Genomic DNA, 24,871 nt, shown 5'->3' on the forward strand with positions numbered 1-24,871 from the left:
TATTGTGCAAGTCATAGGCAAGGTCATTTTGATGTGTGCTCTTCCCTACATAGTTTTTTGATCAGTACTTAACTAATGCAACTGTGAAAAACTATACATCTTCAGGAAAATGTTTTGATTTTGGTCCTGTGGTTAAAGACCTTCTATAACTGAGTTGTTTACATGGGTTTGAATCACAAGCATGTACACAACAAAACCACTATACCAATGTTTCTTGGTCTATGCATAAAAAGTATGTCTTCTACTTACACTAAAACATACAAAAAATAAACTACAAAAATTGTTTACACTTGATTTCAGCAAAAAAAGCTTTCTTCAAGAAAAATGATTCTTCTTTTTTTCAGCCATCAAAAAAGGAATGCAAGTAAACAATAAATACATGTGCTTTCTCCATATAGACATATTTACACTTGAGTCTTTGGCTTATGTTTAAGTTTCTTTATAAAGATCTTTATGTGATCCAGCCATCATTGCACATTAAAACAAAATAAGCCAGTTTTTTTTTACTATATATAATATATATATGCAACACTTGAAACGTATAAAGAATGAACCTTACTATCAATTTTCACTGTTATTGTACTTTAACAATGTATCAAAAGAAAAAAAAAGAAAAATTAATACCATATAGGAAATATTGATACATGCAACAGATGGTCGCTCTACTGTAATTGAGAGACGGCTGCATATACAACACTGAAAAGTCCTAATTTGCGCAAATCTCTTCTGACTCTGGTTTTTGTTAAATAGTATTTATGTGGCACTAAATGTTGATACTGTATATAAGCATAGAAACAGATTGAGTTCTTTTATTAAGATACACAACTTCATAAGAAAAATACTTTGCATTTAAAATTTAAAATCCCTCCCGCCCCCCTCTTCCCCTAAAATCTTTCTTCACAGGATCAAGAACTGTTGTCAAAACAGCTTATTGAGATTCATGTATTTGGTGAACTTTGTCACATCCATTCTGACTAAGAGGATTCCAAGTACTCCAGTGCAACATCGTAGCAGAAGCGATATTGCTCCTTTAAGGGGAAAGCGGAAAAAAAAAGAGAAGTTAAATTAAGATTCTAAAGTATTAGCAGCAATATCTACAAACAAGAATAGTCTTTGCTAACTACTATGTGGTTCTAACTTCAAGCCTGACATGCTTGGGTTTTCTTTTTTTTTCCTCCCTACTCCACAAGTGTATTACCAGCTCTGATTTAAAAACTCCCCCGAACCAATGAACTGGAAAAAAAATCTGACCGTGAAATGCAATGATTTGCTTCTCTGATTTTTTCAGCTTCTGAACTGAGCTTATCAAACATGAAAAGTTTTTCTATCAGAGCATTCTTGCAGTGAAAGCACCTTGACTCTGATATACCATCTATATTTACGTTCGCTGATGCTGAGCAGGTACCTAGTGCCTGCTGCTTGGACAGGCAGGGAATGGCTAGGGAATACTGAGCTGCGGGACAAGGCTGCTCTGGGCCCACAGCCTGCTTGTACAGTCGTGTCGATGTAACGTCCAAGAGATCAGATGCACGATTAAAAGAGAAGTTAGAGCTCAAAATTTCATGGCGGTTAGTATTTCTCCTTAACAAGGCTGCTGTTCAGAGCCCATACTGGGGGAGAGGGAGGAAGGAGAGAGGAGAAGGCAACAAGGAGAACGAAACACAAGGAAATTAATTCGATCGCTATTGTCCTTGCAACCTAACAAAGCGAATTATTTTTGTTTGCAAAGGAAGCCAGTGTGATCCATTAGCAGGAAGTGGTGGGGATATCTTAAAGGCTTTATTGCGCTGCTCATTTTTGTTATCTGATCATGCTGCTGAATGTAGGGCACATGACAGTGTTACATATTGGTTTTCCTGGTTTGTTTTCTAACGACTCAACAGCTGCTGCTGTTCAAGAGTTCTGAATAAAAACCCACACAACAGAAACACATAACTACGGAAATTCAGTAACTGCAGATAAAAGCTACGATGGAATTCAGGACTATTTTGAAATGAAATATAAGTTTACAGACCATTTATCAGAAACACACACAATCTACATTGGCCTCCCTTTACAGTGACACAAGTAATTTTCCATGTGATCTGACCTGTTTTCTTCACAGCGGTGAACTGAAATCCAGGCAGCAATTCAATATGTTGTGTCTCAGACATCTATGGTACAGCAGACTGCAAAGTATTTGTGGCAAACCCAGCAATACCTAGCCCAATATCACTGCTGCTACAGGATGCCCTACCTGTTAACATTTTAACCATCTTCTTAATTTATGTGGTGGCAAGGGATGGAAGTGATGCACAGTAATTAAGCAAATCATGCCACAGAAACTACTTGATACCAAGCAAACAGTGACACCTGGAAAAAGGGCATTATGGGAAGAGGCAGCTACAGCCATTTTGCTCAGTATCCAAGTTCACAAGGTCAGAAGCAATTTTCACTATGCATAAAATGCAAAACGTTTTTAATTTCAATTGGCATCCCTGATTTTTATGCTGTAGGCAGCCATCTGGCTGAAAAGTGACACTGGCTGCTGGCAGTGTGAGAGTCAAATAGCAGAAACTCCCTAACACTGTCTAACCTGCTTTCACATTTACCCACGGGAAGGAAAAAAAATCCACTTGGGAGAATTTTTTTAAGGACTTTCCACAATGTTCCATTTTCGTGACTAAAGTGATCACATGGATGGATATGCATTCATACTGTATGCATAAAGATTGATGAGAAGAGCTAAGGTTACTTTAAGCTCTGGCAATGTACATACAAATATTTAGTATGTGCTTTTGCTAATTCAGGCTGATATTGTTTATATTAGGTTATTGTTTATATTGTTTATTATTTAGGTTAACTGTTGAACTCGATCTTAAGGGTCTTTTCCAACCCAAATGATTCTATGATTCTATATATTCATTTCTAACATACTAGATTCAAGTCTTTGATTTTAAAGTTCTGAGGTATCATTTTGACTACTACAAATCGGAGTAACAAACATTACCATTACTCAATACAGCTTCCAAAGCAGCAGTTGTTATTAAGAAGCAAAATATTCACATCTGCAGCTACTAATCTGGACTTTACAGCTTATTCCTACCAAAAAGAAATGCCTTGGTCCATAAAATTTCAAGATGGTTTGTGTGAGCACAACATACTGCAACTTCTCTTCAAATAGACCAAGTTATTTTGGGACATTGAAGTGCATTCTGTTAACTCAGAATGTTTTCTGTGAAAAGCACAGTACCACTACAAGAAAAGTAAATACTTAGGCTGGCCTGTCATGATGCTGACTTCTGTGTACAAATTTCTACCACAGGATATAACGTTTACATTACACTTACACTCATGCCAAGAATCAGATCAGCCTCTGCTCAGTCTATGCTACAAGGGGAGCCTGAGACCCCAAAACCACGTCCCTGTCCTCTTGTGGCCCATCACAGGACTGAGAACGCAGCTCACACAAGAGAGCCTCTGGATCCCTGGCTGTTTGCAGTAACCCTGAGGGGCTGGCGCTTACCGGCGTTTCTACCATGTTGGGCTTACTGTTCCGCAAAGTCTTCACAGCGTGGAAAACGTCCACCACATTCTGCCTTTTTACCATCTCAACCACAATGCCGATGGCACAGAACATGCCGCTCCGGCCACCGCCGTTTCTGTACACAGGGAAAAGAGCTGGTTAAATGTCACTATGGCGTAAAGAGAGCATCCAAAATGCATTTTTGTTCTTTCACTCTATAAACATGAGCGATTCGTGAGTCCCACAGGGAGACCAGGCTTTAGCCATCTCCTTGCAGCTCCAGTGGTTTGGTCTGAGACGTTTTCTGTTTCTGACCTTCCTCTCAGTTACTTCGTTTGAATTCTGCCCTTACAGCCCACCATGCTGCCCAGCTATGCTATAGCCTAATTTACATAGGCATTAGGAATAAAAAACAAAGTTCAATGGCAAGTACAACATTTTCCACTTAGTTTTAGAAAAAGACTCACTTAAATTATCCTATGGTATGAGGATTAACTAGCCAGACTAATGCCAAGGCATTATTGATTTGATACCTTGTTGACACTTTGGAACTATTTCAATCTTTATTTCAAAGAAATTAAGGTAGGTATTTTTCCTTATTAAGTTTAAATTAGCCAGAAGGTTTCATGGAAAATGAGGAGGAGCGGGCTGAAAGGGGCCACAAGTTAATTCTGAACATTTAAACAGAAGCTTTTTGTTAAAAGTAGGGAGAAATGCATAATTCAATTTCTAAGTTTTAAACTTTATATGTAAATAGAGTAGGAGACAGATTGGTCATTCTCTGCTTAGGGAGAAAAAGATGCCGCCTTTTCAAAACTCCCAGACCAGCTTCCATTTAAATATCAGGCTCAGATAAGTGGTCATTTATCAACAATACTTTTAGGATCACATACTGTAGAACATTATAGAACTTTTCGTTGATTTCATCTATCCATAGCTTTCAGCCTAAACCCCTCAAAACATAGCAGGCCTTCTGGAAAAAATGCAACACACGATATGCAAGGGATACACAAACCCCCACCATTTGGCACTCAGCATAAAAGGCTTCCTTACTGCAACTGTACAGAAGAAATTGATCTGTTCACATTTTGTACCTGAAAAACATGCTATTATGTACAGAAGGAGATAATACACAGTATCACTGTAGTATCATGTCCAAAATACTCATTCCCATGGTACCTTGACCTGACACAGACAAATCTGAAAGTTGACCAAAAGCCAACCTACAGTAGCAGTGGTACATTGTTGATTGTTTGGGGGTTTTGTTTTGGTTTTCTTTTCAGTAAAAGGAACAAGGGCATGGGTAAAAGAATGCAGCCATAAGAATACTGCTTGAACTTAAAACAAGAACTAATTTATAAGCATTTATTTGAAGAGCAGCAATTTGACTTTTTCCCGATTACTCACAGGCAATGGATGATGGTCCGGCCCTCTCCTTCTTCACATTCCTCTTGCCATTTTTCAACCTGGAGAATTAACTTCAAGAAGGATCTCTTGGAAGCTGGTACATCTCTGTGAGAAGCCCATCCCAAATACTGGAATTGCTGCACCATCAAATAGCCCTCTTGTGGCTGAGGGAAACCAAAGAGTTTTAGGTCAATACAGCACATTTACATTTTGGTATAGAAAACCAAAAACTAAAACTAACATGAAACTTAAGTGTTCTATATTATGGACAGACTCCAACATGTATATACATTGCATGGTAGGGTCTCCATTAATTCGTATCACTTGAGCTCAAGGAAGATGTCAAAAAAGGAAAAAAGGGAACTACATTGAAGACAACATCACAGTTTATCAATCAACAGTTTATCAATCACTAATATATTCTACCCTGACTACTTCTAAATGGACAAATTCCCTAGATTCTATATGTCAAAGGTTTTTATCCTTAACATCAATAATCAACTAAAAACATTGCTGTTAAATTCTTAGACCTACAGAAGTGAAGAGACATACCTTCAGCTCCCATGCACGAACTGACCCCGTTATAAATAAACAACAAGTAATACTGGTGCACAAGTATGACTATTTTCCTTGAAGTCTTCCCTTTTTGCCTGACAATGGTAATCATGAGAGCCTTACTGCTAGTCTCTGAGTCTTCTACATGCTACATGGGGCAAGCTTTGAGTAGAATTAGATGGTCACAAGAAAGGCCTCAATAATTGGAAGAACAAATAGTCTATTCAGTTTCTGAGAGCTGAAGAAGACAAAAAGGAGTAGGAATGTGGATTTTTGAAAAGGAAAAACAGAGCAGAGAGATATTCGGAAGCAAGATGTAAAAGCAAAAAAGCATAGGGGACAAAGAGAAGTTGTGGAGTAGAAAATCAAAACATCGTAAAGAAGAAGAAATGGAAAAAGTGAAAATGAGAAATGAACCAAAAAAAAAGAGGAAGTCTCAAAATAAAACAAAAAAAGCGCTATGGTGTAATATTTGCCAGTGTGCCTACACCTTAGCTTCCTGTAGATTCCAAACAAGGTATGAAGAACTGAAAATGTTTTTCTTAGCTCTGAATATAAGCAAAAAAATGGTTTGGATAAAATACTGGCCACATGCAAACTGATCTCTGCACTTTGAAAAATGAAAATGTGACCAAAATAAAAGAAAAAAAAATTTTTGTATACACAGTAATCAGTTTTCCCTGCAGCTATTCTTCAACATTAATGAAAGTTAAACATATTCTCCAAGTAGCAACTGGTGGCATGTCAGTTCAGTATTGGATGAAAGATATAAAGTAATATTGGTAAGTAAAACAGGGATTGCTGGTTAACTGTAGATATAACGGTAGCACAAGCATCTGTAACTCTTTACCTGTAGGCAACATAAATAAGTGATTTATAGAGGTGAGCTAGAGGAGGTGACACTGCATGGCAAACAGGGTTTAGGAAGATGCTACGACAGTGCGAAACACTACGGGACAGCAAAAAGACAAGACGGTGCAAGGTGTGAAAGAGCCGGATGAGAATGCGAGACTGGCACTGCTACTGAAGTTGAGAAAAAGGTTATAAATGTAGGCTGAGGCACAGTGGTGCAGAACCCTTCAGAGGTAGAGGAGGCTTCAGAGTTTTTTCACACCCTGCTCTGCAGGATGCCACAATCCTCCTTTTATGTTGTGGTTTTCGCACGTTCCTGATTCACCACGGAAGATGTCTTACAGAAGCTACGAATTAAATACCTGTCACTACATGTTCGTTACAGGGATATTTCTTTCACTGTACACTAAACAAACAGAATACTTCTCATACATCTTCTACTCATCAGGGAGAACATCACAGAACAACAGTCAATCACCTTACTGCTCTCTCTGCTTAGTGTGCAGCTATAGAAAAGTACTAGAAATTAGTATTAGATATCGATGCTTGACTGACTCTTTTCTGGGTAGTGTCTTAAGAGCATTAGTATATTACTATTATTCAAAACTAAAAACCACAAGAGCAAGTGTTAAAAATGACATATTTTTCCGTTACATACTGTTATGATAATGCTTACTCTTGTTAGATTGCATATCCTGAAAATTCGGTTTATGACGTCGCAGTCCATTGAACACGACATGCATTCCACTTGGATGGGACCATAGCGCAGTATCCCTTCCTCGGGCCAATATTGCGGGCAGCCCTGCACCAGAGCAAAATGGGCATAATTAAATGGTAAGTTACAACTTGAGCATTGCCTCATTCCACTGCAGACATCTCGCCTAACCTTTACAGAGCAACTAGTGTTAATTAGTTGCTCAGTAAAGCAGAGAATAACTGTGAAGTCACTGCACTGCTCTACATTTTGATTATGTAGCAGATCCAGAGTGATTACATCATGTGATGGTACATGGAGAACAACCCCAAACTAACCTGTGCTAAGTCGACTTCATTTAACATCACAAGAGAAGTACAGCCGTAGTCATACACTAATCTCCAGAAATCTTTCACAGTGTTTGGTAAAGGATGTTGTGTGACAATAAAAGCTGCTGGCTGCCTGTAGCTCTGTAAAGGCAAATGATTTTATTAGCACCGGTAGAGGAAGTACTTAATAACTTCCACTCAAACACTGCCACAGAAAAAACACAGAAATAGAACAAAGCTGCGGCATCAGTTACACCAGACTGCACCAAAGCTGATGTTAAAAATACATTGCCATTCGTCTCCGGTAAGAACAACGAGGTTACTCTGCTCAGGTCTGCCTTCTGCTCTGTTGCAGGCCAAGCCCTGTTTCAGCTCAGATGTGCACGGGGCCTGAAGATGCCCTTCAGGGCTCTACTCAGCTGAGGCTCGGGCAACTCCGCTCCAGGCCCTGTGTCCGGAAGACCGAGCAAGAAACCTTCTCCTGTGCTGCCAAGAGGGGTGCGGAGGTCTCGGAAGGGCACCCCATCCACAGCAGGTTACACGTGAGCTCTGTGACCGAACCAGGGACTAAGCTCAAGCCCAAATTCTGTTTTGGTGCCACAACCACGGGACCACCCACAGAACTGACGTTCAGGATTACTGGGGCCCATTTCCAGCAGAAAGCAGAAGTCAGACAGCAAAATACTATTTCCTGTCATGACAGCAGATTCCATTTTCTGTATGCTACGTTATACAGAGCTGCAAAATGGGGTTTCCAGCCTTACATAGGTTGGCTGCGACGCAACTAACAGCAGAGGTGCTAAGTCCCTGCAACACATGTATTACGAGCAGCGAGCAGAAGAGGAGACTTCAGAAGTTTTTTGCAGGCAATTTGCAACTATGCACGGAAGAGTTTTGCGGTGAAGGAATACAGATATGAACAGGCCAGGAAGCACCGACAGGTTCATCTGAGAAACAGAGTAAGATGGTGAATATTCCTGTAGGTGGTTGGGTTTGTAAGTCACCAGTTTGAAGATGAAATGCTGGGACTGCTGTATGCAACACGAAGATCCCCATGCTTTGCACTCATGCTGGTAATAAATGCAGTCTGGCTGTTTTTTTACTGAAATAAGTAAATCAACCTAGGAGAAAGATCGGGCAGGGTAACTAAACTGCTTTTGATGTGGAAGCTTGCTTGTTTTAAGGTTGGTATGAGGGTTTTTCACATGCAATGTATCAACATAACCTCGAAGAGCACAGTGTGAGGCCCAGAAGCAAAAAATACAATTTTTTTTCACCCTTCCACTTCTTGTAAACTGTGAAGATAACAAATTAATGCCTTTAGCATCAGTACTTATTTGATTACAGAATAAGGAGGCTCTTTTTCTAATTCAGGAAGCATATTGGAGTAATAGGACAGACATGCAGCTTGTGTCCTACTTCCTAGATCTGCCCAGGGAGCAAAAAGGAACAACTACTAGCAATTCTTCCCTTGCCTTTTTCAGAAATAAAACACATACTAGCTGATGTTTTCCTAGCCCTTGTCCTCATCATTTCTGGCCTTTCCTGAGACAAGAGAACTAACCTAGATTGAGATGATCAGGTTTTCAAAAAGAACAGGCAGGAGATCTGCTGCTGGGAAGCAGACACCTTTTTGTGGGAACACAGGGACAAGTACATTGTGGAAAGAGGAGAGTTTCCATTTCTGTTTTGCTATCAAAAGTCCCCTTTCCTTTCCCAGCAGTGGGCTCTCCCTCTCTAAATAAGTCAGCCTTAAAAACAAAACCAGAAGAAAGAGCAAGAAAAAACCTCTTAATACCCAAAATGTTAACCCTGTACTCATAGCCTTGTTATATGACTTCATTGTAATACAGTTCTTCTTTTCTGCTCCTTTTTTCCTTTTATTACTACCATTTCTGTCTTTCCTTACTTGCCTTTGATTGCTCATCCATTAATACATCACTTGGTTCCTGTCCGTGCCTGCTACACACTGTTACACACTCAAGAGTCCTCCTGCTACCCAAGCCATTCTGCCTGCGTTGTCATCCCTCCTGCCCACATCACACTCCACTATGGAGCTGTGTTGGCTGGTCCATCGCACATCAATTTTATCCAGGTGCTTAATGCAATTTTAACTGCAATTCTAAACAATTTTAGTTGCTACCAAAATTCTGCTCACTGCTCCAATTCATCCATTCAGCCCCAGTGACTCCCTAATAGATTGGTCTCACACATGCTACTCCTCTCTTTCTGGCATAATAGCTAATTGTGAGATTAGGGACTACATTTTGCTAGCAGTTCAGAAGTTTCCTGTGCTAGCTCAGGCAGAACTCCAGGACGAATACACCACTCAGTCTTGATGATTTCTGCTGCTATTTGCCATTTTATTCCAGCACCTCTTCTTGACAAGGCAGTTTCTGACAGCACTTCATTTCTGAGGAAGGGGAGATGCTCCTGGAAATCAGGCCACGTATTTAAGTATTTACTGTAAAGGCGACTTTAGGGGCCTAACTTTGGAAATACTAATGGCAGGCACAGGCACGTATCTGACAGCACATGTGATGAACTGCTTTATCGACCAGACACCTATAAGCAGGTTCACCTCCATTTTTCCCATTAATTCACCTTTTCCCCTGACAATACTTCTGTCACTCACACTTCAACGAGCTGCAACTCAAAACATGAACAACAAAACCCCCAACCCCATCCCCAAACATGCCAAAGAAACAATTTTTTTTCCTTCTTTCCCTGTCTCCTGCCTCAATATACACAGCCTTTTCTATAAAATAGCGATAGTAACCTCATGCTAAGGTAGGTAATATTTACTTCCTGACAAAGCAGGTTTTTGAGATCCTGCCGAGATTTGATATTTGGAGGGCGGAAGGCTAGAGCTTTATATAATGCCGTTGAAAAGGAGAGATTTCCAGTGGGTCCCACAAGGATGGGAAAGACTAGAGATAACAAACCTTTTCAACAAGCAACACAAGCTGGTGGGGTTTCTTACCCGTTCCCCCCACCCTTCTTTGTTAGACTGTTTTACTGGGCACTACAGTAAGAGAGAATTACTCTTTTTTAAACCAGCAAGTGCTCGGTCTCATATTACACAGCTTTTCACAGCACACTACGCAGACAAAGGAGATAGTCTCTTACGTCCATAAGAGCAGCATTGATGTAGTTGCTGCTCTCCCCATCAATAGTAATTAAGAAAGGCAGACATCTGTCAGGTGGCAGCATATCCATGAAGCGGTTCTTGTCATGGTTCCTTGGCAAGCAGGCTATGCTGCAGTCCTCCGCTTGCAGGCGAGGGGTCACAGAATTCAGGGTCTAAAGGGAGAGAGGATGCTCGCTTTAGCATGCTGAACTAACAGACAATGGACTCAAGATTCCCCAAGTTTTAATCTAAAATACTGCAATATGGGAAAATGTGAGGCATTAGCAAGAAAACATGAGCAAATAAGAGCTCCTCCCTGTTTGATGGACGTGCTGGGGCTTTTCAAGGTGGGGTTAAGCTGCAGGTGTAAAAGGCACTCCGTGTACCACTGAACAGATTGCACATGACACCATCCGCTCCGAAAGGAATAAAACAAAGAGTATCCTTTGGAGCCCTAAAGAGTGATGCCTTAGCTGTGCAAATTCAAGCCAAAACTCTCTGTGGTTCCTACTCAGTGCTCTTTATTCCAGACAGATATTTACTGCAATTTTATTCAGAGCAAGATATTCCATATTTAAAACAACTTTGCAAAGCACATAAACACGAGTGCTTTGTTTTGTGGACTAAAAGTAAGGGACCAGATTCTATAAACGTGATATGAAAACCCTTTCCCTATCTAGAGGCAAAGAAAACATTGTCACATGAAGAGTTAGTAGGAACTGTGAATACCTGAAACTCATCTTTGAGATGCGAAGAGTTTGTCTGGGAGTCTATTCTAATCATATCAAAATAAGCAGCTTTGAATTCGCAGACAGGAATGGCAGTTTCTCCACACAGGCAAGCTTCTAGAATAGCATCATGAATAAAGATGTACTGCTCCTACCAAATTAGGCAAAGAAACAAATATTATAGCCATTTAAAAACAACAGATCCTTCCTTCCTCTAGGATAAACAGATCTCCTGCACACTGTAAAACTCATTCAAGGTAGTGTCCATCAATCCATTAAATATTGCTCTAGTACATACACAATCTTGTCCTAACTGGGATGCAGTTAACAAGGGTGTTTTCTTCAGAATCAATTTAAATTCAGTAAAACTTAAGAGAACAGGCATGGCAATTTATTTAAAGGAGGATTTTCCATTTTCTTGTGGTGCTTGTGGGTTTCTGCATATATGCCAGTGACTTGTTGACTTTACTCATTTTGGTTTTTTAAAAATAGCTTTCAGTCTTGCAATACTAGCAGAAAGTGTGAACTGCTTCAAGCACTACTTGTGTGATTAGCAATTATTCAGTACGCTGCGTTCTCCTTAAGTGTGTGCAAGCCAGTACACCGATTGTCTGATAGCTGGCTCTAGGCCAGTAATAAACTGAAGTGTGTCACAACAGGAACAGCATTTCTTCCCATTTTTTTATTCTGACTTGCCTTGAGATATCCTGAGTCCTAGACAACTGCATTATGATTTCAATCAGGCTTCCTGTCAATTTTTACACAGCACCTACTATATTTACTTAACCCAAGAGTAACAGATGTAAATCATGCCTATTCAGCCACGTGTGCAAATTGTGCCAGCCTCACCTAGGTACTGTGGATAGCAATGAGGTTATTAACAGGACAAACTTTAATATGTGCCTTTAACAAGAGCACATGTCCAGGGACCAACTGTCGTATTCTGGCTCTACAGTCTGTGCTGCCACGCACACATGGCTATGGAGCTCTTGCCCTCACTGTTGTATAATGACCATTACAAGAACTTGCTGCAATTACAGCTTTATTTTGCTGTGTAAGTATGAACCTCTTAGAGAAGATGAGAGAAAAAGGAACAGCAGTAGGGGTGTTAACTCACACTGAAGAGCAGATTAAACTGGGATGGTTGAAGTAGTCACACTGAAACACTCCACCCCATGCACTTCCCAAAGGTTAATGGCCCTGTAGCAGGGGTAGTTGATCGGGTTCATTTAGTTGTTCTGATGCCACAGGTTGCAGCATGGAATAATAACAGCACCAAATCACATTGATGTAATCTCTACCAACTGCAGAGATTTGCACACGGCCACAGGTGAAATAACTTCTCAGGTAGATGTCCACATGGAGGATAGGAGACAAGAGGTGGCAAACCACTTCAGGTAACCCGTCTTTATATAAATCAATAACCTACGTTTCTGTGCAAGCTCAGTGATACTCAGGTGGCAGAGCAGGAGCTGTTACAGCTTCATCACTAAGGCAACAGTTTTACTGCAGAGTTGCTGAAGGCACAATGAAAGACGGAAAGGAAAAAGGCTTGGCAATTAGGTTAATAAAGCAAATAAAAGAGTTGAAAAGGGAGAGTAAAATGGACATAAAGTTCCACAGGTAAGTCAAATTATGGATGAAGTGGTTGGAGATAGTCTAAAACCGGTGGCAACCTGCTGAAATTCCAACTTTGGGTTCCTGGAATTGCTGATACCAGAGCTGGGGAGAGACACGCCAGACAGGTCAACTGTAGGGTCTTCCCTAAAAAATCCTCCTTGCTTTCCTGTTGTTACAAAGTCAGGCAGGCACTTGCTTGTGTGAAGACTGAAAGGTGTCAGATTTGTTGCACCATCCTGGTTCTGGGCACTGTTTGTATTGAGCAATGCTCCCCAATCAAGACAACCCCTCAACAGGTCTACTTTTCAGAGTAACAGTGAAATTCTGACCTAGCACATTTTAGAATGCATTAGGTGCTTGGAAGGTAAACTGCCATACCTCTGTCTGTACCATGTTGATGCGACGGGACCGTAAGGCTTTGACACAGTTGTAGATATCCACAACACCTTCTCTTTCTGCCATATCTAACATGATATCGATCACAATATAACAACCTGTTCGTCCAGCACCAGCACTAAAATGAATCAGTAAATACTGTTAGGAATAGCCCCATGAAAACACCTACAATCTTTATAAACCCATTACTGAGAGCATTTTTATAAAGTCATTCAGTTCTTTCATCACAAACACTATCTAATTTTTATCTTCTTTCCTCTTCATAATATCTTGTAAAACTTTTGATCTGCCTAAAACAACCATTTTCCATCAGATTTGATCCATTAAGTAACAGAAAAAAAAAAAAAAGGTTTTCCTCAATACTTAAAGTAAAAAATAAAAGTTAGATAAACTGAAATGTGGAGGATGATTATGCTCATGCACTTCAAAATATGACAAATCTTTATTTAATACAACTAAGGGTGATTTTTAAGAGATATGTTACAAATAGAAACTCAAGTGTATGTTTTACCAGCCAAGCTCTAAGCTAGTGCAGGCAGCATATTTAGCAGTATCCACAAGAACCTCTATTTATTTTGGTTTTATATTAAGCTACGGACAGTTTTTGCACAGTGACTTTTTAAAATCTGTAAAGGCTGAGTAACTCTATCTACAGGATGCAATTAAACATTTGATGGTGCTGAAAGAAAATTCTGTATGTCAAAGGACTGTGTCCCAACAACACAAACCTTGCAAAATTTGGACAGGAAAAACAACATTCTGTATTTGTTGCCATTAACCTCATTCCATCTTCCTTCACCTACTTGTTTACTTTGATTTAAATTAATAATCTGTTCAGACATGATATGCAACACCACGCTATCAAGGCAGATGTATCTACACTTATTCTCAAATGTTGTCACAAAATTGTTGTAGGCTACCTAAAATGGTAGCCTGAAGTATCATATGATTTAGTTGGTGCAGCTCTTGCAGGAAAAAGAAAATCTCTGGCTATCCTATTTAGGAAAAGTGTACTAGAATCCAATTATTTCCAAACATTGCTGTAGACAGCCAAATCCTACCGCAGTGTGAATTAGGCAATTCAAAAAGGGAACAACAAAAACAAAACACTTCAAAATGATGGATGCTTCACATGAGACTACTGTAAATGTTCAAATACACATTTGTGGGAAAAAATCCATCTACCCCTTCTGTACACACCTGCAATGGACAACAATAGGGCCCGCACTAGGAGGGTTAGACAATTTGACTCTCCGTATAAATGAAAGCAGTCCCGTGGCATTGTAAGGAACTCCATGATCTGGCCAGCCAGTGAAATGAAACTGTTTAACTTCACGGATTTCATTGTAGCCCCTCTGTAAAGGCAAAAAAAAAAAGATTATGAAATTCAAAGTATTTCATAGACTAGATGTCCTCTGACTCATATAATGATAACACACACTGACAGAATCTACATGCTGTTTTCATCATTTCACCAATTGTTAAAAGCAAAGACCATACGAAGCTTGATGATGTCATTGTTTTTTTTTCATTTTGAACTTTGTAATTTTTACTTCTGTCATTAAGAATGCTAGTTTTGCCTCCTTAGATTTTTTTTTTATAGACTTAGATCCAATTTGCATTGATTTTCAGAAGTTTTGCTAATTAAGACAATGGCCTGCTACATTTACAGGCAAGTGTAATGATTCACCAGAAGACCACAACTGTTATCACATATATTGCATTCACAGAGTTTGTTCTTTGATTAAGTGAGACTGACTCAGTGGCATTCAGGGCAGAGTGAATGGAGATGAATGACAGGCATGACTCATAACCTCGTACTTGCACTCAGCTCAGAAGTGTGGCTACAGAGAAGAGGTGACTGTCAGAGAGGGGAGGGTAGCTGCCAACATTTCTGGGGAAATTCAAAATCCCACAGTGAGAGGCGTGTTTGGATAGCCTGACGCAATGCAATACTCCCACAGTGAGGTAAGGCTGCCTACACTGTGGAGCTGCTAACCAGACAGAGGGATTTGGTATTCTACAGGAACACGCACAAGCACAGCCTCCTCTATACTCCTTGCTACCAGGGAACGATATTTTGCTGAGCCCTTTCAAAATGTGCTCACCCTTCCCAGAGTGAAGGTCCTGACGACGTACTCCGCAAGGGGCTCCATCTCTACACAAGTCACTTTGAAGTCCCCATAAACTTCTGTGTCGTCAGGCCAGTACTTGTAGCACTTGACCTAAATACAAGATGGGAATGCATTTTACATGAAAGGAAAATAAAAGCTTGAGGATACGTTACTGCATGTACTGCATTACACCACATTTATTTCCAAAATGACCATGCACTCATGTGGCTTGTCATGGCTAATGGCTGTTCTGTCAAGTTAAGCACCAGCTACTATGAGTTTCCACTGCTTTACAGAGCTGTACTTAAATGCCAGATTCATTTCTAAACGAGCGTTTATATTTTTTTTTTAGTGCTGAGCTATGGAATACATTTCCACTTATGTTAAACTGGGATGCATTTCATATCAGTAATCAAACTGTTCCAAGTAATCCCAGATACTTTCTATTACTCCCTGAGGGATGTGTTACTGCTAAACTGTAAATAATTTGCTGATTTCTAGCCACTGGTATAGAAGCACATTTGCTCACTAGTCCACTTACTCTGCTCATTTGAGTGACAATATACAAATCTATTCTGTTGAAATATGAATTTTGGATTCAGACAATTTTTCATTACTCATGAAAGCAACACAGCATCAGTCTTCTTCAGAAGTTAGCTTTGGTTCTACACAATACCATAACCGCAACAATGTCTGGACTCTCCCCCTTCCCCTCCTCTCAGGACGCAGGGCTGTCCTTCACAAGACTCTTCTACGTTCTGCAGATAGTGTGTCTTGTCAGCACGTTTTTCTTTAGGCTTGTAGCATTAAAAGAAAAACAAACCAAAAACTTACTCTCCCAACTTCCACTAAATTTGTGACCATCACAACGCAAGCTGATTGCTCCTGCCATATCATTCTCCAAAAGTCATACACAGTCTCATGAACTGGACCTGTAAGAAAAAATTCCAGTTAATACTCTGCAAAAAAGTAACAGCCAAAGTGAATGCTAAAAATAAAATCCAGTGCTTGTCAGAGCTGATACACATGAACACACTTGATCAAAGATGAAAGCTTCGTGAAACCACATCATCATGCCATCATGCCAGTTCCCAGACTATACTGTTATTTATAACCATGAATCTTCTCAGTTTACACTTGAAAGAAATTAATAGCAGGTGTTTCACGTAGCAAAATGCCAGAAGTTGCTTGAAAAACTACAAGGCCACAGCAACGTGTGACTACATCTATAGTTACACCTCTAGGTTTGTTTTACACTTGTTAGATATAATGCGTTGAGTGTGAGTTTCTTCAGATGTTCACCGAGGAGATGCCTGCACCGGAGTGAAGTATCCGTCAGGAGGGCTGGTGGTACAGAGCCTGTGCGCTTGCCACCTAGCTCCTGGCGAAGTGCGCAAGCATGAGTAGGGGCCGAGGCGTAAACTTCCCGCTGAAGGGGATTTAAACTAACTTTACTTTTCTGTGAAGTAAACGAGGAGCACGTGTTTAAGCTTTGCCTCCTGCTCTGCTGCAGAGACAAGACACATTCAGTTGAGCGACAGAAGCTTTTACCTTGTTACACTCAGAAACAGCTCCCTGACCACAGTCCGGCAGTAGTATAAATATTACTGTATATAACACACATCTGAAGGCTCAACCATATTCCTTCATATGCTAGATCGAAGGCTGCATACTAAAACAGCAATAAATTTTTGTGTCATTTACCCACTATTATGTGCAATGATTTACATAGTAAAACAGAAATAAAACACAAATGTGGACTTAACTGCCAGAGAGAGACCTGTTTAGACAGCACTTACACAAAAAACAAAAAAAAAACCATGGACAGAAATATGCGCATCCTGCTGTAAAATAAGCCTTAGTTTGTCTTTCCTGTGTGCAGCTACAATCAGCTGAGGGCCCAAATAACAGGATATTTCCAGCCAGCTATCTGATTACATTCACAGATCAAATAATGACACATCTAAATCTAATTATTTTTACTTTAATTCATAGCCTCTGATATTTCACTGCAATCTTAGACTAATCTATTTGTTTCTCCTCGTTGTGAGGAGTTTTATCAGAAATACAAAATGAATAATTTTAATAGAAATGAATTTTTTTCCTCTAACTCCCCTTTTTATTAGCAGGGTGTTATATGATGAAGACTTCCCTCATTTCTTCCTACAAAGCGGCTCTGCCCTTCCCTGGCCTTACTTTACTCAGATTTTCTGAGGTAACATTTAATTTATCATTACTACTTCACCGTCTGCATCCTGGACTAAAACCTAGAGAGTAAAATAACACATTGTAATATGGGAAGAAAAATGCCTCAAGGCAGGTTGAAACTGTTCTCTTCTCTGTCCACATGCCTCTCTTCTCTATTCATCTCCATAATTGGAAATCATGGTAGTAACTTCTGACTTTATCAGCTGAATTTATCACTGAAAGAGTTGTTCAATAGCTAATTACCATGATAAATTAATGCAATTTTTGCATTTATTCACATTCCACCTGAACATGCTATGTTAATTTACCATAACACAAGACGACAACTCACAATATTGGATATGCTTTATTTTCATCTACTTTCATTTTACCAAAACACTGCTGGACACTACAGAGAACACTTGTTTGGTTTGATTAATGGTGGCAGATTCTTACCTTGGGTTGCAATGTAGTGACTTGGTCTCTGATATCCCTAGAACAGCAATGTAAGTTGGTTTGAGTACCATATTACTAACGCAGAGCGGTAAATAAAAGCACAAGGGTACTACAGAATTCTTATCTCTAGACAACATTTTCAGAACAAACCAATATTTAAGAGCAGCATGAAGCTCAACACCTAAAAAAACGGTTAATACTGAAAAGGTTTGAATGACAACAGATAAAATGGAAATACGAACATCTGACTTGAACAGACATTGTAGTGTACCAGGAAGGAGTATTCTAGACGGGTCCCTTGGGCCTAAAAATTAGTCCTCTATTGACATTATCACCCCAGCTGAATACATCGGGGTGTTTATTTAAAATTTATTAAAAATTGTCTTTGCCACCAATTATCTCACTAGTTGATCTGTGCTCCCAACTTATCCAATATGAAAAAATACACACTTTTTTTCTTATCCTAAACAGGGAATTATTGTAAGGCACAAAGAGTTATGTACCCAAGCCATAACTAGCGGGGACAGAGCTGGACAGTGTGGTGCGTGCACGGAATCAAGGTCCTACTGCAATGCAATCTCTGCAAAATATTCTGCACTACTGCACAAAGTGTGCACCAATTATACTGAACATGATACACACAAGTATATATACATACATAGAGAGAGAGAGAGAGAGAGAGAGATAGCTCTACATGAGTAAGCCTTTCCGCTTAGCTGGGTCTATGCCAATGCTAGTGGTACTGTACAGCATTAATTGTCTGTATACAAACTACAAGACAAAGAGCTGCTGCTCTTGAGGAAATAATTCAGAATATATTTTGACCAGTGCCAGCAACATTAGCTACAAGGAGGAAGGAAACTTTAGTATTCCTGGTGAGAAGATAATACAGAAATTCACAATGTGCAAATGTTAAAAGAAATAACTCCAACTATTTTCTAGGTTACAGCGTTATTAGGCCACTTGATTAAAGTATTGCATTACAGGGGAGTGCAAGCCCTTGGACTCCTGGTATTCACAAGATGCTACTAAAGCGAAGGATTTCAGTGTACCCAAGGAGTCTATATCCTTTTGCACGGACTGCTTCATTATCCTGTCTAGAGTGAAAGCACCTTCCTCTAGGGCTTATGAAAAAACTTCGGAGTATCTTACTCCTGGCTTTGCAAGAGACCAAGATTGCATGAAATGACTAAAAAATTTCTCCTGGAGTCCTTACTATTAAGCCCCAGCTTCAAATAATGAAAGTTGAACCTGTGCTACAGTGTTTTACGCTCAGTAATGCTTTCCAGAAGAAGGTAAAAGCGTCACTTTAAAATTGAAAAGTGCCAGTTGTAACTTGTAGCTTTCCTGTCTGGTTATAATGAGATTCAATTTACTCCTAAATAAGAGAAACAACGTCCTCAAGGAGCTGGAATTATTACAAATCTGGGAAAGTTTTCTTGTTTAAGACCCCAGGCAAAATATCACGGGCCTAACGCTTCACAGAGATTGCCATGTTAAAAAATCAAAATAAAAAGACAGCAATATATCTGGAGCTACATCCTTATAACCTGTAAAGTCAAGAGGGTCTTATATAATTTATCAACTAACAGTGGGCAGGAAAAACTAGTAAGATCCAATTATAAAGAGAAGTAACCAAAGCCATGTATTTTAAAACCACTTGTACTAGCTATTCCAGTATCTTCTGAAATACTTTAGAATCACTTTGACTACAACAACTTGTTTATTCCTAAGACATTAAGGAGATAAAAGTTGTATTTTGTTAATCAAAACACCTAGCAGAATTTATTCAAATTTCCTGTTTGGATTTTTTTTTTTTTTTATTTAGAATTTAATTCGTATTTTAACCGAAGTATGGAATTTCAAACTTTAGGAGTTTTCTGCAGAAGTGAGGAGATTTCTAATATGTTAAAATTTTTTTTTTATATATATATATGTTTGTGTGTATACTCCGTAATACCTAAATTAGCACCTTAAGACAAATGTCAGCTAAATATTGTTTATCTAAATCATTGTTAAAAACAGCCCCCCCAAGGCCATCGCCACCCCCTTTTTCCCAAACATATATTACAACTACTTCACAGGTACATTTGACTACAGTACAGCAATACTATCCAGCTTCTCACATATAAATGGGAAGGGGAAAAGACAAGCTAGTGACCAAAATCATCATCATCATAAAAAAAAAAAAAGTGAACAGCAAATTCTCTTTAACAGATGGGTTCACCTGAGTTATCTAACAATATCTAATACTGTTCAGAGCTATGTTAAAAAGCTAAAATATCTTTTCAAAACAGGTACAAAAAATATTCACACAAAAGGAAATTTTTTAAAGGAACAGATGACAGAAATTAGATGAGGCATGCATAGTTATTGAGTGATAAATATAGAAGAGGAAAGTAATTAATAACAATATCTATATTAAATATTTACAATAGGATGCTGTTATTCACATATAGTGGTACTTACATCCCTGTACAGCCAAATCTACAGCCCAAACCAAAGTCAGATGTGAAAGAAAGCACAACAATGTCAGTGAGTACTAGGACGTAGAACAAGGAAAGTGTACATTTTGTTCTTAATAAAAGAAAGCTTTCAATAAATTTGTAGGCATAACATGCAATAGTTTCACATAGAGAAGCTGGCAAATGGAGAGGGAGAAAGCTGTGCAATCCACTCACATCTATGTAGTTGGCATTAATGTAATCTGAAGATGGATCATCTTCAACAGGTTGCAAAATCACCCTGGAGTGGTCATCTGTAAAAACCAAGTGGTTACAGTGCCTTTTTGAAGTGTGATTTTTAAGTAAGATATTATGGTAAGTCATCTAGAAAACCAAAGCACCTCACAATTTACAGTCCTTAAATAGTAGGTGTTTACACAGAATTACAAAGAACCATTTTGTCTGAGGTCTCCAATTACTTCAAAACCATTCACTGAACTTCATTAAGTAGCTTAAAGGTATCACACTGTTACACGTGGTTAAAAAGACACAAAGAAACCAAGTTACTTGCTCAAAGTCCCTTTCAACATCAGCTCCACTGACGGAAATCTAGAAAACCAAAAATCCTCATTACTGTTTCCTTGCTTCTAACCCCAGCCTGCTTAAGTTCATACTGAGACATTAAAAAAAAAAATCAGGAAGTCACAACATAAGGGTTAGCAATGCACTTGGGATTTGATGAAGAGGTCACTCTACCAGTTCAGGGTCTTCTCCGGTAGCTCCATTGCCGTGTGTTCAATTGCATTTGTAGAACAGTAACAAATTGTAAATTAACAGAATTAACATCCAAATGAGTGCTAGCTTCTCACTGTTATACGCTTGCCACAGCTTGCACAGTAGAGATGTGCATGTGAAATACAGCCTGAGTTACAAAAGGAAGAATGTTGAACTGTGAAGGACAAGAAAAAAAAAAAGGCTGGAAAAGGCACTGTCCTCCTTCTCCGCTTGGGTATTAAGCAGCTGTGCCACCGGAGGCTTGTAAAGAAAGAGAGAACACGGCACGAGTAACACATGACTACGGCTACGGCTCAAACCAAGCACACCGATACTCACATGCTATAATGTTTCCATAGCGGTTCTTTGTTCTGTTTTGATCCTTCTTAGCGACATCCCAAGAAGCTGACTGCCCCTCAAAGAAACTCTATAAATAAAAATGTTCCGAAAGAAAACATTCTGACCATTAATTTATCTCCAAATATAACAGTTTAAAAGAACTGCCCTACCATTAAGTAAGCTCAGCTTTGCTCGTCTGCTCTGGTCACCCAGGCAGTATGCCCAGGCAGTACCATGGTACAGAAATGTATCTAGAGAAGAAGGGGGGCTCTCCCTCTGACTGCTGTGGGTCAATGGGCAAGTCACTGAGGGACTCCAGAGGGATTTCAAATCCTGGAATCGCTGGAAGGCTAAATTTGCTCAGACATCCTTGCTATGGAGGAACAACAGTAAGCTGAGAAAGCACAGGGAGACCGATCACTCTTCTTACAAGGCACCATAACAGATAGCCTTTTTACTACAGCATTACATTGCTTTCTTCCTATTGCTTAGTAAAGTGGTTTTTCTTCCTACAGAGCCATCAGGACGCCTCCTCTGCCAATGTTTATTGTTCGTGTCGTTTTTCCTCATATCCCTCCTTCTAGCCATTAGCAAAATTATTCTACATTTTTGAACGCTTAAGAGTTTGATCTCTTAGTAGTGATAGAAGCAGCTTTTATTCCTCCTCAGCTTTTTCTTCATTGCCTGTAGATACTTTACAGCTGTTGCAGGTCTATGCTACTCTTTCCTTCCAGATGTTCTCTTACTCTGATCTGGGTAAGTTACCTCCAGAAAGTACACAGTAGCCATGGAAACAAAACTTTAATGCACACTCAGAAGCCCAAGCCAGGGCAAAGATGTCCTGTACAGTAATAGAAGAAGTAGCAAGTGGGAAAACACCTGATTTGGCATCAGCGACCACCCTCCCCCCCAACAGTGGTTGACACTTGGTCTTAGTCCTGAAGTTAGGCAGAGCATAACGAAGCGTATTTAAGTAAAAGAGAGGAAAAGAGAATATTCTTTTAAAAACCACACATTTATTTATTCCAGATCTTATGTTACAGTAGAGACAGCTGCAGAAAGGAGAGAAGGTTGAAAACTGGGTCAGAAGAGATGACTTACTCAGAGAAAACTCATTTTAAACCTAGCTGTATTGCAAGCGACCTTGGCAGTACCATTCCCATCTTTACTGTGTGTCCTGCCTGATATTCTCATCCCTAAGAATCGCAACAGATTCAGAGACAGAAGTGAAGTGAATCTGTACTCACTTCCTACCTCCAGTGTTGGGAATTTTTTGCTTCCATTTTAGCATTAAAGTTGTAAGTAGACATGCTCAGGCAGGTCTAATTAGAACTTCAAGACGTTACTAACCCTTGACACACCTTTACTGCTTCTCAGCTGGAGTTTAGTCCCAGTACTGCCCTACTGAGATGCTATAATAAATCATGAGAGTGCTTCCACTCAGTGCTTCTTGCAAAACCAGCCAGGTTAAATCTTTACTTTAACCTAATCCAGGAGATGTGTGCTGAAGATGGCTCAGAAAGCTCACATAACTAATTACAGCATTTCAACAAAAAAGCAGCAACAAAAGGGTGGCAATTTCTTACAATATGTCGATAAGATTCAGCAGGGCATGTCTTCTTATACCCTAAAAACACACAGAGGTTTTTTTTCAGGTACTTGTAAAGGCTCAAACCATTGGACTCCATTCACTATTTCACTTTTGGGTTACATATATAGGAATCTTTACGCCTGCTTATCTTTATGTGTTTTTCACTTAAACCCATGACATTTGGTTGCAGCCTTTTGCAATGCAATGCAAACTAAAGGCTGCCCCTTTCAAAGGGATTTTTCCTAGCAAAAACCCACCACTGATGATCTCACCTCGTATTCCTCTTTAAATCCATAGCTGTCAGAGGTCTTCATTAGGTTAATATGCTGCAGGAGATCAGCCACCCTGATGGCAGGGTGCAGCTGCCCAGTCTGGTATGGGGATTCTGTGCCTTCGCAGAGGTAACGAGGGACATCCAGGAGCCGGCTGGACTCTGCTGTCGCACTGTGATTTTCATCTGTGTGCACAAGAAATCAATGCATTAGGTACCTGCGGAGCAGTAACACCTGCTGCTACACGTATCAACATCTACTTTCAACCTCTTCCTTCAAAAACATGTCTAATTTCTGAGAATGCAAAGCACTTACTACCCTGCACATAAATACTGTGAACTACATAAAGGAATTTAACTGCAAACACATAGAAAAGTTTGCAATCCTTCATCCCGCAATAAAGATGTCTGAAGGGCATTTTATTTGAAGCTACAAAACTTTATGACATTAATGTACTTGGGAACTCCAGCCTCTATCACCCAAAGTAACTTTTTAAATGGCTAATATGTATCAACAGCAATACTACACCTTAAACAATAAATTAGAATTTCTGACTCTGTAGTGGTATCAGCACATCATTTGTCTAAAGTACAACCAGTAAATTGAGATCCCAGTAAAAAAGAGAAGCAATTATGCTACAACATGAGAACACTACCTCGATTTGAGAAGATAAATCAGCACTTCAGAGTGGTCATTTTAACTCCGGTCTTTTAGTAGAGAAATGAAACTGTTGAGTGTGCTGATTTCAGCCACAGTCTTTGCTCTGTGCAAACAAAGAAGTCTCCTCTAACGCCCTACGTTACACCAATTCTCCTTCTCAAAACCAAATGTCAGAGCTGCATAAAGTGATCACATTTAGTCAATCCCTTCTACATTTTTTTAAATTAGCAATCAACAGTTCAAATTAATTTAGAGAGGAAGAAAAATTCTAATTGAAACCTCTTGGGAAAGTAGCTAACAAAATGAGAAGTCGGTGGCTGACCCCTCCTACACTTCTTTGAAATCATTTTACCATTTTCCTTGCAAAAGATCCAGATTAGGAAGTAAAACGCTCTAGGAAAAAACTGAACACCACAAGGGCTGGATTTTCTACAATTCCACCAAAATGCAAACCCCGTTAATGCCTTCTGAAATCAGATCTCCCAGTAAGAAATCCAATTCTTTGAACTGTCACACAAGTTGCTAATTTCAGTACATTTATGCCTCACTAAACTGCCTAATAATGTGAGTGACATGCAGCAGTCAGTTTTTATTGTAGTGTTACCCCTATTAAATAATACACATTTCAAACCACCTCAGGATTTGCAGTTCTCCCCATTCCTTGCAGTATACTTACCAGTAATAGGCACTTTAACCCATTGAAGCAGCAAAAAACGAGTGAACAGAACATAAGAAATTTATTTCAGGACTATATTAGAAAATTACTAAAAGAAAATGACATTAAAAGTTGTTAAAGCTTCACAATAGGTAACAATGAA

At 39.4% G+C, this 24,871-nt stretch overlaps 1 protein-coding gene across 2 annotated transcripts in view; it reads right to left on the reverse strand.

Moving 5' to 3' along the window:
• Window positions 1-974: 974 nt before the first annotated feature.
• PTPRK (protein tyrosine phosphatase receptor type K) overlaps window positions 975-24,871 on the reverse strand; it is a gene marked incomplete at its 3' end in the record, with an annotated part of 414,479 nt that continues 390,582 nt past the window's right edge. Inside the window, exons 17-32 of one of the 2 annotated variants that reach the window (XM_081997618.1) lie at window positions 23,394-23,578; window positions 21,531-21,618; window positions 20,655-20,731; window positions 20,443-20,460; window positions 17,974-18,010; window positions 16,165-16,262; window positions 15,325-15,441; window positions 14,417-14,571; window positions 13,199-13,334; window positions 11,202-11,351; window positions 10,472-10,645; window positions 7,352-7,483; window positions 6,996-7,121; window positions 4,913-5,076; window positions 3,506-3,641; window positions 975-1,028 (exon numbers count right to left, since the gene is read on the reverse strand). In XM_081997618.1, coding sequence (XP_081853744.1) covers window positions 975-1,028; window positions 3,506-3,641; window positions 4,913-5,076; window positions 6,996-7,121; window positions 7,352-7,483; window positions 10,472-10,645; window positions 11,202-11,351; window positions 13,199-13,334; window positions 14,417-14,571; window positions 15,325-15,441; window positions 16,165-16,262; window positions 17,974-18,010; window positions 20,443-20,460; window positions 20,655-20,731; window positions 21,531-21,618; window positions 23,394-23,578 — 1,847 coding nt within the window. The remainder of the gene's footprint in view (window positions 1,029-3,505; window positions 3,642-4,912; window positions 5,077-6,995; window positions 7,122-7,351; window positions 7,484-10,471; window positions 10,646-11,201; window positions 11,352-13,198; window positions 13,335-14,416; window positions 14,572-15,324; window positions 15,442-16,164; window positions 16,263-17,973; window positions 18,011-20,442; window positions 20,461-20,654; window positions 20,732-21,530; window positions 21,619-23,393; window positions 23,579-24,871) is intronic. The other variant, XM_081997619.1, reaches the window with a different exon arrangement.

Source organism: Phaethon aethereus (genome assembly GCF_964289735.1).
Source record: "Phaethon aethereus genome assembly, chromosome: 3".
In the NCBI taxonomy this organism is placed as follows: Eukaryota; Metazoa; Chordata; class Aves; order Phaethontiformes; family Phaethontidae; genus Phaethon; species Phaethon aethereus.